The 12,898-nt window shown below is 57.3% G+C and overlaps 2 protein-coding genes across 2 annotated transcripts; one reads left to right on the top strand and one right to left on the bottom strand.

Moving 5' to 3' along the window:
- Positions 1-8,508: 8,508 nt before the first annotated feature.
- On the bottom strand, positions 8,509-9,650 carry CDEST_04831 (Putative glutathione peroxidase, Thioredoxin domain, glutathione peroxidase active; the record flags this gene model as incomplete). The annotated part of the gene is made up of 2 exons (XM_062920990.1): positions 8,509-9,161; positions 9,251-9,650. The coding sequence occupies 2 exons, from the start codon at positions 9,648-9,650 to the stop codon at positions 8,698-8,700; spliced, it is 864 nt and encodes a 287-aa protein (XP_062777041.1). The 3' UTR covers positions 8,509-8,697.
- A 488-nt stretch (positions 9,651-10,138) lies between these two features.
- Positions 10,139-12,897, top strand: CDEST_04830 (Putative FAD dependent oxidoreductase, FAD/NAD(P)-binding domain superfamily). Its single transcript, XM_062920989.1, has 3 exons — positions 10,139-10,721; positions 10,836-11,804; positions 11,903-12,897. Exons 1-3 carry the CDS (start codon positions 10,553-10,555, stop codon positions 12,238-12,240), a joined length of 1,476 nt encoding a protein of 491 aa, XP_062777040.1. The 5' UTR covers positions 10,139-10,552; the 3' UTR covers positions 12,241-12,897.
- The last annotated feature ends 1 nt before the right edge of the window (position 12,898 follows it).

The following is a 12,898-nucleotide window of genomic DNA, read 5'->3' as shown; positions in this document are numbered from 1 at the left end:
GGAGCGAGGGCGGCGGGCGTCGTGACGTTCTGGAAGCTTTGTGACGAAGCTTTGCGACGAAGCTCTGCTCGCTAACCAGCTTCGAGTGTGTGGCGCCTTAGAACAACCAGACCACTGAATGTCACCTCGCAAATTCAATAAGCAATCAACTGCACAACCACGGAACCATTCTTCAACCGCTAACTAACAGACTGCCAAGACTGTTCGCATCCCACGAGCCGACGGCGGTGCTTTGGGCCTCTTTTTCCCTCTAGTGACCGATGACCCTTGGCATCTGCAGTCGGCACGCAGTCGACTTGACCCATCAAACGACACCAGCCATGGCCACGGTAGTGTGACTCGAACAAGAAACAATAGTCCGTCCTGTTATCGTTGTCCTCGAGGCTCGAGCAGACCCTACCAGCTAAGTACAGATGCCTGCCAGCCGGTTCTTCCTGTCCCAAATCTTGCAGGAGTAGCGCCGCCAGCACGGTCCTGCAGTTGACCACCCCCCGGCTTCATGTCAGGAATCAAGAAACTAGTCAATTGCATGTCGGTGCTGTTTGACGTTGCGCTGGATCCCGACCTTCATGGCAAACTCTCGCACCGACACTGCGCGCACCCGTCACACTCATAATCCAACCTCATCACAGCCGACGGACAGTCCAACATCGATGGAGCCTTGCAAGACAGGGACGCCGGGCCCAGATACCAGCGACAAGAACGGCAGAGCGACGGGATCATCGCCGTGGGGCTCGGAGGTCGCCCCAACTCTTTTCCCAACGTCGGCCGTCTCCATCCTTCACATGCTTTCGTTCCTCTAAGCGCCCACACATCGGACCCGACCGACAGCTCCCAGGCTTCCAGGCTCCCAGGGGGGCCAGCTCCCACAACCCCTAGTAGCCACCGATATTGATCAGGACTCTGGGCCTTGAGAATGCTCACCATGGCCCCGGAGCGCCGAAGGTTGTAAATAGAGCGTTTCGTTCAAAATCAAATTGCTTTGGGGTCGCAAGATTCGGCGTCGGCGATGCTTCGACTTGACGCCCCCCCCCCCAGCACTACATCGAGTCAAGGAAGAGTTTTTCTTGTTCTACTTCTTCTTTTAGATTCTTTCTCGGTCCGCAAACTCGCAGCCGAGACATTTTCGCGGCTATGGCAGAATCTGCAGCCCGCGACTCATGACGATGCTTCCCGCCCCTGGCAGACGAACCTCGCTCAGCCTCTCTCTCGTGCCCTGGCTTCGCAGACAGGTTCCAGGAAGAGCAGGTCGATACTGGACTCCTTCTCGGAAAGAGCGACCCCATGATTTCCCATTGCCGTTTTAACATCCCGTCTCCCGCTTCCTCAACTACCGCAAGGCTAGGGCTGTGCGACGGGACTTCCGTGTCCAGGAGTCTGGTTGACGTGCATTCGATTTCATCTCGAAACGCGGACAACTCCCGTAACGGCAGTTTTGGCTCCTGACAGGCCGGCACAACTCCACGAGTTTTCCAAGTCCTCGAAACGGTATTGAGAGAGCTGTCGCCCGTGACTCGCGACCCCTCTGATGTCACCCGAGATGACAACGCCGTCGATAGAGTAGGCCCGCCCGCCAGGTGCCTTCCCTACCACACTCGCTCGTCCATATTGACAAACACAGCGCCGACGAAGAATAGTACACATTCCGCCTAGCGTGAGGATGCACTTCGGGGCGCTAGAAGGGCAGAGGAAGCATGCACAGAAACCCCCCTCCCCCCCCTTCTTTCAAACGCCAAAACGCCATCTCGTGGTTCGGGGGGGTGTCTAAGCCTCACTCGATGCAAAAAGTCCTTGAGACTTTGGTTGGTGTGTCGGCCGGCTTGACTTGTCCCCCCGTGGACGAGTTAAATCAGACTCTGGCGTCTTTCTCTTCGAGCGAGTCCGCGCCCTCCCGCCAACCGCCAACCGTCGCCGCAAATTTCTCCGGCCGCAGCTAGCCAACCAGTCGTGACCACAAGACCTTGTTCGATCTTGGTTTGCTGCCGTCATTTGCTTCTTCTTCGCTGGAGCAATGACCCCCACCCTCCGTCTCGGAATGATTGGCTATCTGTGTTGGTCATCAAATCGTCAATTCGAGATAGAGTCCGCTCGCCTACTCGTAAATATATGTGTACGATGTACATACACACACATACGCACACACGCATGCAACCCCTATCACCCACCACCACCACCTCGCAGCACCCCTGATGCCGATTTAACTCTATCAAGCCCGGGCAACGTGATTGGCCGCGGGTTGCTGTTATTGTCGAGACTCAACACCATCTCCCGAGACGCACCGACCTTGTTCTTTTCCTGGTGTATATTAGTGTATACTACGTGGGCGAGACCTGACGATGAACGTGAGGCTTGAGCCTACCATTCGTTGGACGGCAGGGGCATGGCCTCGACTGTTCATGCAGTCTCTCTGCCTCCCAATCGAAGGTGAGTGAGAGCCCACTGCCACTTCATGAGAACCATAGCGCATTCTGCATGCCTGCCTGCCTGCTTGCCTGCTTGCCCCTCGCTTCCACGCTAGGCCGGTCGGTGAGGTGAGCAGACTCGGCAGAGACAGGGGGGTGCCACCCCCCCCGTCCCCCCCGTTCGCTTTTCCGTCACGATTCGGACTGACATTGTTGCGCCTGCATCGTCGGTCTCTCGAAGCTTCATCAGGCCATGGTGCAGCCTGTCCCTCGAATCGTTTTGCCCGCAGAGCGCCATGGATGTCACCGTCGGCGTCGCCAGTCATTTGGTTCTGACCTCATCTCATCTCTTGTGGTCGCCGACGATAAGTACTTGTATAAAGGGGTATACGTACTCAGTCATAAGTCATCCTGCGCTCTCGGATGCTGCGAGAATTGTCCGCCAGCTGGTCGCCCCCCTTGTCTGGCATCAACCCCTGTACCCTTCGAGCCGCCAGTTGCTCGCTCTCGCCCTTCTTCCCTCTCGCTCTCTATTTCTGTGAACAGAGACATTTCGAACCCAACCACTTCACCGACTGGGTTGTGGCCCATGCCAAAACACTTGCCGTTACCCCTGCTCGGAAACTTGATACAGCATAGACTTGTTGAATCGACAGGCGAGGTCAAGAATCCTGGTTACGGTCTGCCCCCCCCCCCCCCCCCCCCCGTTTGTTTTATTTCCGGCGTTTTTCCAAAAACAAGCCCCGGATATGCCAATAGGTAGTCATCTGGACGCAATTCCCTTTCCTCCTCAAAAGGAATATGTCATGATCGTCGCCTCGTCGAATCAGCTTGTCTCGAGCTTCTCTGGGCTTTGAGGACGGTTCGTCGCCGTCTCATTGGTGCTGCAACGTTGCAATCGCCATCTCGACGCGTACAAGCGTGTGCCCGTGTGTCGGCGAATGACAACCGCCGACGATCGCACTGGGTGAACTTTATGTATACACTAAAGAAAGGGTTGTCTTGTAAAATTCACAGCAGTCAATGGAGGTGATCCAATAGAAGGGACCTCCTCCTTTGCGGATCCCTTCGAGAAAACATGGTAATACCTGGCCCTGGTCCGGGATTCGAGGGCCTGACCGTCATGGTGGCGATAGCATCTTTTGGTCATCAGTTGTCTAATCCTAACGGCCTCATTCGCTTTGATATACGAACGAGTTGTGTTCATCCTCGATATCTCGCTGCGGTTGGTCTCATGAGAGAAGTTCGTACACCCAGAGCCACAGAAACCCTATAAGCTAGCGCCCGATTCGCGGCAAAGCTGAAAAAGAGGAACTTATGCTTGAGGGGAGTCGACAAAGATTCCCTGCCGGCTTATTGTTCGACAGGCTCCGGCTGTTTGCAAAGAACAGTAACCGCAATCCCGTGACCATCGACTTAGAAAGAAGCCACGATATCCCCCCCCAAACTGAGCTCGCACGCCCGTGCATCCACGAAGGATCATCGGATGCCTTTCCTTTTTCCCCAAAAGGGATGTTCACCAAGTCTGAACTCGACGAGATCGGAGAGGGCCTAGCCCAACGGTTAGTTAAGCTCATCGCGTGCCCTCCTGAGTCTCGTGCGCCTTCTTCCCCGCAAACTGATCGGGTGCCATTCCGTGGCCACGGCTTGTTTTATTTCCCCCCAGCATGAAGCTAGTCCACGATATACCGACGGAGACGTTCCCTGACAGGACGCCATTACTAAAAACGAGGCCCGGATTTGCTAATGCCAATGTTTGCGGGCGAACCCTTTCCTTTTCAAATGTCCATCCTCTCTGCCAGAACCACACCAGAACGCCGAATCCCTTTCGGACATTATCACGTCTGAAATTAATCCCTTCGTGGTCGCGGACGAGGCCCCGATGCGGTTCTTTCGACCGTCTTCCCCGCATTCATTCACATACCGCGGCGGGCGGTCGGTCGGTCAGCGGGGGACGGCGGCAAAGCAACAGCCTCTCCTCCCCGTCCGTCATGGAGGCTCTCGAGGCTAGCCGGCACGCTATCTCATTTCTTGAGTTCCCCCCTTTGCTTGGCGGGTTGACCAGGCTCGGCTTCATGGAGAGAGTGGTTCCAAGACCCTTGGAAGTTGCCGCCCGCGTCTACGTTCGTTCGTCCGGGCTGCCCCCTTCCCCCCCTCCTCCGCCACGTCCCTGTGGCGCTTCAAACGTCGTCGAAAAATGAAGATCGTGGCTGGGCCCCAGTGTCGATGAGGGAAATATCCCCGACCGGGTGGGTGTATGTGCGTGTGAGTGCGCGCGCACGTGTTCCCTCTCTTCCGGGAACAAGTGCGCGAATTCGTGAGCCTTCAACGTCCTCCCACCCGGCCGTTCTTCATCCCGCGCCTTGCCTCATCATCATTATCAGCAGCAGCAGCACCTAGAGAAAGACTGAGAGGGACAGAGAGATACGTCAGGTCTAGACGTCTCTTCCCACCCCACCTCTCCCCTAGTTCCTCGAGCTCTTTGCCTAGTTTGGGCCGTCGTACGCAGGAGTACGACTAGACATGCGGGGGGGGGGGTGTTCTCTCGAGAGTGCGTCCCGACCCCCCGCTTGGCTTCCACAAAAGTTCCCAGGCCGGCTGTCGAAGACCCGCATCGGCACAGGGGTCACGCAGGGCAATGAGGGACGCACATCACACACGAATGAACAGTAGTGTACCTACCTACAACGAGCGGGTGGATTCAACCTGCTGCTGTTGCTCGCAAGTTGAGCGTCGAGCGTCGAGCAATCCCAGGGTCTTTCGAACAGGGACGGGGAGAAGCCCTTTGCCCGCCCCTCGACGAGCGAAGCAGAAGACCGTCCTCTGCATCTTCTATTCTTCGTCAACGCTGGACCTCGGCGCGCTGTCAGGACCACGTATGCGACCCTAGGTACGCAGCGTGTTCTGTCCGATGCTTCGATCCCAATGAGCGATATAGGAGCAAACGGTCCTGGTCCCTCCCACCCCCCCTCCAGTTGGCAGCTTCCAGCGTCGAGATCTACCCGGGCTCTTTCTGAAGATGGCGGGATTCTCGACCTCTGACGCGGACGATTTGCGAAAGATGTGTGAATGGATATGTGTGGTGTGCAACCCGTCTCCTGGGGATGCGCTGATTGGCGACATCGGATGACGACGTCCTGCTCAGCGGCGGGCCTTCGCCACACGTTGTAGTTGAATGTAGGTTTCTGGCCTCGGTCGCATATCAATGTCGTTGTCGATGCCGGTGTCCAGACTCCAAAGCCACAGTCGCCCCCTGCCCGTCCGTACGCACCGGGAACTATCGCCGCCGTCGTCGTCGTCGTCGTCATCGTCACAGTGGCACACACCATCGCCTCTCCGCTGCTCTCACTCACGGGACTTAGATACGTAGCCACAGCGGCATCTTGTAAGAAGTGGGCTGGGGTGTGTGTGGTGTCCATAGACGTGCCGCCTTGGCCTCACCTGTCCAGATTTCCACAGCATGAAGAATCATAGACAACAAGAGGAAGAAATAGGTACGCCGCGGGCTAAGCTTCCTTTGAGTCCGCCGGTGCAGATACCTTCCAGTGCAAGTCCAATGAGACCAATGTCCGAACGTCTGGAAGCCCGGTCCCATGGCGTATGGCCTGTTTTCGGTTGGGGTTTTTTAGTTGGTTTTTTCGTCCTGGCCCAGTTCGGGGGTCTTGGAGAGAATACGAGAGAAAGGAGAGAGCGAGAGGGAGCCAAAAAAAAAAATTTCACATCTTCGCCATTCTCTATCTCAATGGCGTTATACAGGCTAGCCGGAACCTCGTCTTGACATCCTAACTTTTATTCCCCCGACTCCCTGTTCTTTCAAAAGATCCTGTCCCCCTTCGACTTCGATATTAAACCCTCGTTCTGTCTTTTTGCATCTGTAGCCCGAAGCAAGGCTGGGCGGGCCAGGGGGGGAGAAGACCAAGGTGACACGGACGACATGCCACCATGTTTTCATTACCTGATGTCTCCGGCACTCGAACCCCCCAAGCGGGCCAATTCGAGCATTCGGTCGTGAGATGGGCCTTATAAATGGAGTTCGAGATGGGGACCCGTGAGTGGTGACCAGCCCTTTTACGAACTACACACCCACGAGTGGTAACAGAACGGCAGCGGCGGTGGCGGCGGCGTCGCCTTGTGGGACAAGAACGGCCTGTGTCACGATAGATGCCGTGGGGGTTCGTCCCTTTGTTTTCGCTGGGGGCCTCGCGCGGTGTTGTTACCACATCCGGGCCGAGGCGGACTCTTTGGAAGGAGGGAAATGAAGAAAAAAAGCTGCGGACATTTGTGCGAAGATGACGATGCCCGCTGTGATAGCTGAGCGAGGTTGTACTCCGTCGGCAAAGAGGAAGAGAGAGAGAGAGAGTTAGGAGGACAACGCGCCGCTCGACGTACTCCCGATATACAGGCAGAAACTAGCCCGACCTGGGATGTGACTTTGGCTGCTGATGAGGTGCCAGAGTCTCCTGAGCCCGTCGTCTCCGGGGGCAGGATGGTTCAGTCGGTCTAGATGAGATCTAGGAGTTTCTCGACCCTACCTGTTGCCCCATTCTCTGTGACATGTCTCTACACAACATTGGTGACACGCGGAATCAGAACTAGGAGAGTAAGCCAGCAGAAGCATATGTAAATACGTCATGCTCGTACACGGCGGTGCTGCCTGTTATTGAGAGAACTACGGTCCATGCGTGTAATAGGGCATAGGTATAGCCTGATCCTTCGTCGAGTGGAGTCGAATGTGAGGAAACATGAAAGGGTTGCCAGGACGGCGTCTGCTTTGCTGAGGCTGACAGTGTGCAAGGTACTCCCAACGTTTGACTAGGCAGTCACTCGAGTCCGGTCCTCCGGGCTACGATGGATGTGAGTAGACAGTTGACGATGAGTGGTCCGAATGAGACCTGGCAACACCAAAGCTGAGCTTGATATCCATCAGCTAGCTATCCCTCTACTACGCCAGGCCTTGAGCAAGTGGCTCACTGCATCGGAGAGAGCGACCAGCATTGTTTAGGTGGCTAAAAGTGCCATTCTGACGACCGTCCCAGTTCCAATTACAACCTTCTGCAGCGGGACATCACCGCTAGGAGGGTGTTGAGCCTGTGCAGTCGACGTTACCAAGAGTAGTGTAACGGAACTCAATGATGGATAGAGGCACGTTTCGATGGTCGGGCGAGGGGGGTCGGGCAAGGCAAATACGAACTTCATAGAAACATTCTATAAGGTCACTCGACTAATCAAAGACTAGGATCGAAATGCAGTCAAATACCTGCGACACCGACAGTGTCGATTGTGTCCGATCCATCCCGAAGAAACACAACCATGACTACAACACATGTGTATCGTGACTACCCACCCGAGACTAAGGTGCGTTGATGACCCAGACCAGCCATTCGAAACTCTGTACTCTCCTCTCGACGCGAAAGTCAGCATGCCGGAGCTGGGGATGAGATCCTACTGTCCTTCGAAGAAAACGAGCAACGATGAACATGGCCCTGACCTGACCATGTCAACATCGTTGGAAGCCCAAGCAGACACTTATACCAAGGGCTGATCCACTGCGCTCATCCTGGGTTCTCCTTCATGTAGCTTTGCAAGACGTCATGGACTTTGCGGCGGTGACTCCAAAACCAACACCGAGACCCGACTTCCGATGAACGAGGAGTAAGGAACAGCTACATGGGGCATAGTGTACACCGAGGATCGATGCTCAAGATGAATAAAGGGTTATCCCAACATGAGTGACTGTATGGAATTAGCAGAGACGTGGACATTGTCAGCCTTCACATCAGGGGTATGCAACTGGCCGAGATGGTCCTTCGCAACAACCCGTAGGAGCATAGCCTCAGCTTGGACATGGCAGACGACAGCTGGGCGTGGTCACAACTGACGGCCAACGTCCCGCGAGTTGAATGCTACGCTCATCGCGCAGCCTGTATCTGACCTTTCGCGCGAGAGCCCCTTCGACAATGTCAAGCCTGCAATTGAATATTGCTGTCCAAAACCGAGCGGCGCAGTGGTGCGTTGCGGCCCAGGTATGGCGACGTCTGAGTGTGGCAGTCAGCCCAAGACACCGGATGTACGTTTATCATCACTCATTTGTGCTCGGCAACATGCTGTCGAAGCAGGTTGAATCATTCTATTGATTCCATATCGTTGACTACATATAGGCGGCCGGCCGGCTAAGGGATGGCGGCGCTCTGCGGCTGCCCTTCCGGCGCCATGGAACTCTTGTCCCTCAACTCCCAACCGACCTCGGTATTACAGAGCAACGCGCTCTGGGTATCATTCCACGCACGACGTTGCTTTATTTCTTCGCCAGCTCCTCGAGGATAGGCTTCTCCAGGCTCTCGGGCTTGGTGGTGCTGGCCCAGCGGCCCTTGACCTGGCCATCGCGGCCGATGAGGAACTTCTCAAAGTTCCACTTGATGCGCTTGAGGCCCATGATGCCGGGCTTCTCCTCCTTGAGCCACTGGAAGAGGGGGTTTGCGTTGTCGCCGTTGACGTCGGTCTTCTGCATGATGGGGAAGGAGACGCCGTAGTTGACCTGACAGAAGTTCTGGATGTCGTCGTCGGAACCGGGCTCCTGGCCGCCGAACTGGTTGCAGGGGAAGCCGAGGACGACGAAGTCATCGCCGTGCTTCTCCTTGATGTCCTTGTAGAGCTTCTCGAGGCCGGCGTACTGGGGAGTGAAGCCGCACTTGGAGGCCGTGTTGACGACGAGGACAACCTTGCCCTTGTAGTCGGCGAGGGGGACCTCCTGGCCACGCTCTGTGCCGCGGGGGTTATTGTCAGCGACAGCATACGTGGAAGGGGAGAGGGGGGAGAGAACAGGCGAGAGGGAGGGGCGCATCACGTACTGTCGAGGGGCTTGAAGTCGTAGAAGCCTGTTGCTGATGCCATTGCTGCGGTTGTGTGGAGTTGCTTGTTTGTGATTGCGTTTGCGTTTGTGCCGATATTACCCCGCAGTGGGAGATTGTTGATTAATGGAAGCGGTCTTGTTGACGGTCCACAGGTTCTGATTAAGTTGTAGGAGGGAAGATGGTATTTGGGACGCGCAGCTACGGAAGCAGCGGCTGTAGTGGCAGGAAAGGCTCTGGTATGCAATTGACGAAACATGCCACGCGTGACGACACGAGGGATGCAAGCACTATGTTTACTGCAGTAGGAGGAGGGCTGTGGACTGCCGGGACGAAGTTTCAATCCGGTTTCTAGTAGGGCCCCTCGGGCACGAGCGGCGCACCCTACACTCCCTAGCATCCATATAGTAGAAGCTAAGGCCATCACTCTCCACTCTCCACTCTCCACAGAGATGCTACACCCCGAAGAGGCCAGACCAGAAGGGGTTTGTGACGGGGTCATCGGTCAAGGGTGGGGCGCCGGAAGGGCCGAGGAGCACTCCATCGGCCGAGGCACACCGCTGGACCAGTCCGGTATGTCTTTCGGGCTCTCTTGCTGCAACTCCAACGCAGAGCAGTTCCCGCCATTGCAGCTCGGGCCACCACCTGAGCACTGCCAATGAATGGATTTCCGGTCGACGTGATGCTGCTGATTCACAGAGCAACGCGCAGGCGGCTGCTTCCTCCTCGCTTTCATCATTGCGGCTGTTCCAAAATCCGAGATTCAATTGCTTCGGGCACCCATTTTGCATCTCGTCCACTTGTCATGTGAGAGTGGGGATAGTCGGCCCAATGCGTTGTTCCGGTGTCCGTTCGGCATTCCCAGCTGGATGGACGACTCATTAATCACCATCTCTTTAGTGTTAGGCCCGGACCTCCCGCCCAAGTCGAGGCAAGAAAACCGACGTGGACCGCGACGCTTCTCTAGGATCACCACCTCGTCATCCATCCACCGATTTCGAATTACTCAGCACCGATCCGAAGCCCCAGGCGGGCGACTGCCGCGGATCAATCCTTCTTCCGGCATGACAACAATCCCCCTCGCCGAGGCGACTTCCACATCTGGACGGGTCCGCTGTTGCACTCGATCTCGGGCCAATCGCTGACCCCAGCACCTCCTGTCCGTCTCGATCTACTTACACCACAACCGCGGTACCGCCATCTCGTTGACTGCTACATCGCCACCCGTTATCGATAAGCCGAAACCCCGCCGACGGACCCCCGTAAGAGGGAGCATTCATCCGCCCCCCACGGTGACGAAATATGCCCGCCGTTCGGAAAAGGGCGAAGACGAAGACGAAGACGAAGACGAAGAAGCAGCGTCGCGAGAAGTCGCAGCAGCTAGCCGCCTCACGAATCTTCAAGGAAGCATTGACACCACCGCCGCTGCCCACCATGGACCCCCAAGCGAAGCGAAACATTGTAATCGTCGGTACGTCTCCCTGATAGAGTCGTCGCGCGGCCCCGAACCGCCGCCGCCACCACACCACCACCACCACTATCACGTATTGCCCGCTGGAGGCTGACCTCAAGAGGTGTGTCGCAGGTGGTGGCATCATCGGTTCCACGACCGCCTACTTCCTCACCAGGCATCCGAAATACAACCCCGCCCTGCACCAGATCACCATCCTCGAGGCCACCTCCATCGCGGCCGGCGCCTCGGGCAAGGCCGGCGGCCTGCTGGCCCTCTGGGCGTACCCGCAGTGCCTCGTGCCGCTGTCGTACCGCCTGCACAAGGAGCTCGCCACGGAGCATGGCGGTAATAAGCGATGGGGCTACCGGAGAGTGAAATGTGGCAGTTTCGAGGCCCGCGTCACCAAGCAGATGCTCGACAAGCCGAAGCCGTTGCTGAAGCCGACGCCGAAGCAAGAGCCAGAGGCGATCGAATCCAGTACGAACGGCGTCGGCGGCGGCAGCAGCAGCAATGGGGAGCTGGGGCAGGAGCAGGAGAAAGGCTGGGAGAAGCTGCCGAAGCAGGACGAGGCCGCCGAGTCCATGCTGGAGGAATCGGTGCTGCCGCGGGATCTCGACTGGGTGGACCGCGAGGCTGTCGAGTCGTACGCGGAGATGGGCATGCCGGGCGCGACCGAGACGGCCCAGGTGCACCCGTACCACTTCACCCGGTCGATGGCGGCGCTTGCGCAGGACAAGGGCGTCGAGGTCCGGATTAACGCGCAGCTCAAGAGCATCAGCTCGTCCGGCGACGGCGTCGAGAGCGTCGAGTACCTCGACCGTGGGTCAGGCGAGACGCGCACCATCGACGGCGTGACGGATGTCCTCGTCTCCGCGGGGCCGTGGACCGGCCGCCTGCTGCCCCGCTCCAAGGTCACCGGCCTGCGCGCCCACAGCGTCGTGTACGACGCCGACGTCAGCCCCTACGCCGTCTTCACCAGCATTAAGCTCCCTGCCGACTTCGTACCGGAGCACCGCGCCAGCAAGGGCCAGAGGAGGAAACACAAGCGGGTCGTCGACCCGGAGATTTACGCCCGGCCGGGCGGCGAGGTGTACGCATGCGGTTAGTCGTTCTCCCCTCTTCACTGCAAAAATCCCCCGCAATCCACTCCGTCTTCTCTCCCGCCCGTGACGAGAAGCTAACAGTCGTTTGCCCCGTAGGTGAGCCGGACGAAGACGTGCCGCTGCCGGACACGGCGGACAAGGTGCAGGTGGACGAGGCCAACTGCGACGATATCACCTCATACATCGCCACAGTGAGCCCGGCACTGGCCGCGGCGCCCGTCAAGGCGAAGCAGGCGTGCTACCTGCCCCAGCACGACTCGGGCCCGCTCATCGGCGCGACGTCGGTGCCCGGCCTGTGGCTCGCGGCGGGCCACACGTGCTGGGGCATCCAGAACGGCCCCGCCACGGGCAAGCTCATGTCCGAGTACATCCTAGACGGCAAGCCCTCCAGCGCCGACATATCGTCTCTGGACCCGAGGCGGTTCAGGGTGTAAGGGTCACCAACTGATACATACAGATTTGGCAACATATGTACGGTGGCGGGGGGAGAAAAGCTGTTTTCCATGCGTTAGTGGGGGGAGAGGCGGGGTGCCAAAGGCGACAGCATACATGCGATGTATTAGAGTAAAAACTATTTCCAACGAAGTACGAGCCAATGATGAATGCATAAAATCTATTAAAGAGCCCATCCAGATGCTAATTCTTCAGGCGCGTCGGCGTCATCTCGTGTGACTACCGATCCTACTTACTATGCCCGCCAATACCAAGACCCAACCAAGCCGATGCAAGCTCTCTCTCTCTCTCTCTCTTTCATTCAAATCATTATCCCGTGAAAACTCCCAGCGAAAGCTAACTAACCCCCACGGATGCCTGTCCATTTTTTCAGTTTCCGCCCCCCAAAGGGGGATGAAATGTCCCGAATGTCTGGTAGGCTGGTGGGGGTGTTTGATGGCGAAAAGGGTAGAGACCTCGATCTCGGTGCATCATCACCCCGGGCTTTTTGCCCGAGACCGAGCCTGGGAAACAACCCCCCCACCCCCACGGCCGCGATCGGTGGTGGGCTGGAGGGGGGGGAGAACCCCACCGACTAACTCCCACGCCGGGCAAGCGCCCGCACATGGACGGGTTCATTTTTTTTCCTTTCCCTTTTCC

The sequence above is a fragment of the Colletotrichum destructivum genome, chromosome 3 (genome assembly GCF_034447905.1).
Source record: "Colletotrichum destructivum chromosome 3, complete sequence".
NCBI classification, from domain to species: Eukaryota; Fungi; Ascomycota; class Sordariomycetes; order Glomerellales; family Glomerellaceae; genus Colletotrichum; species Colletotrichum destructivum.
Note: the sequence above shows the minus strand (reverse complement) of the source record. Positions and strands in the feature narration are given on the sequence as shown.

Coding starts and splice junctions, on each gene's coding strand:
- CDEST_04830 (XM_062920989.1), top strand. CDS start 10,553: ATGCCCGCCGTTCGGAAAAGGGCGAAGACGAAGACGAAGACGAAGACG. Junction 10,722..10,835: donor GCGAAACATTGTAATCGTCG/GTACGTCTCCCT, acceptor GGTGTGTCGCAG/GTGGTGGCATCATCGGTTCC. Junction 11,805..11,902: donor CGGCGAGGTGTACGCATGCG/GTTAGTCGTTCT, acceptor TTTGCCCCGTAG/GTGAGCCGGACGAAGACGTG.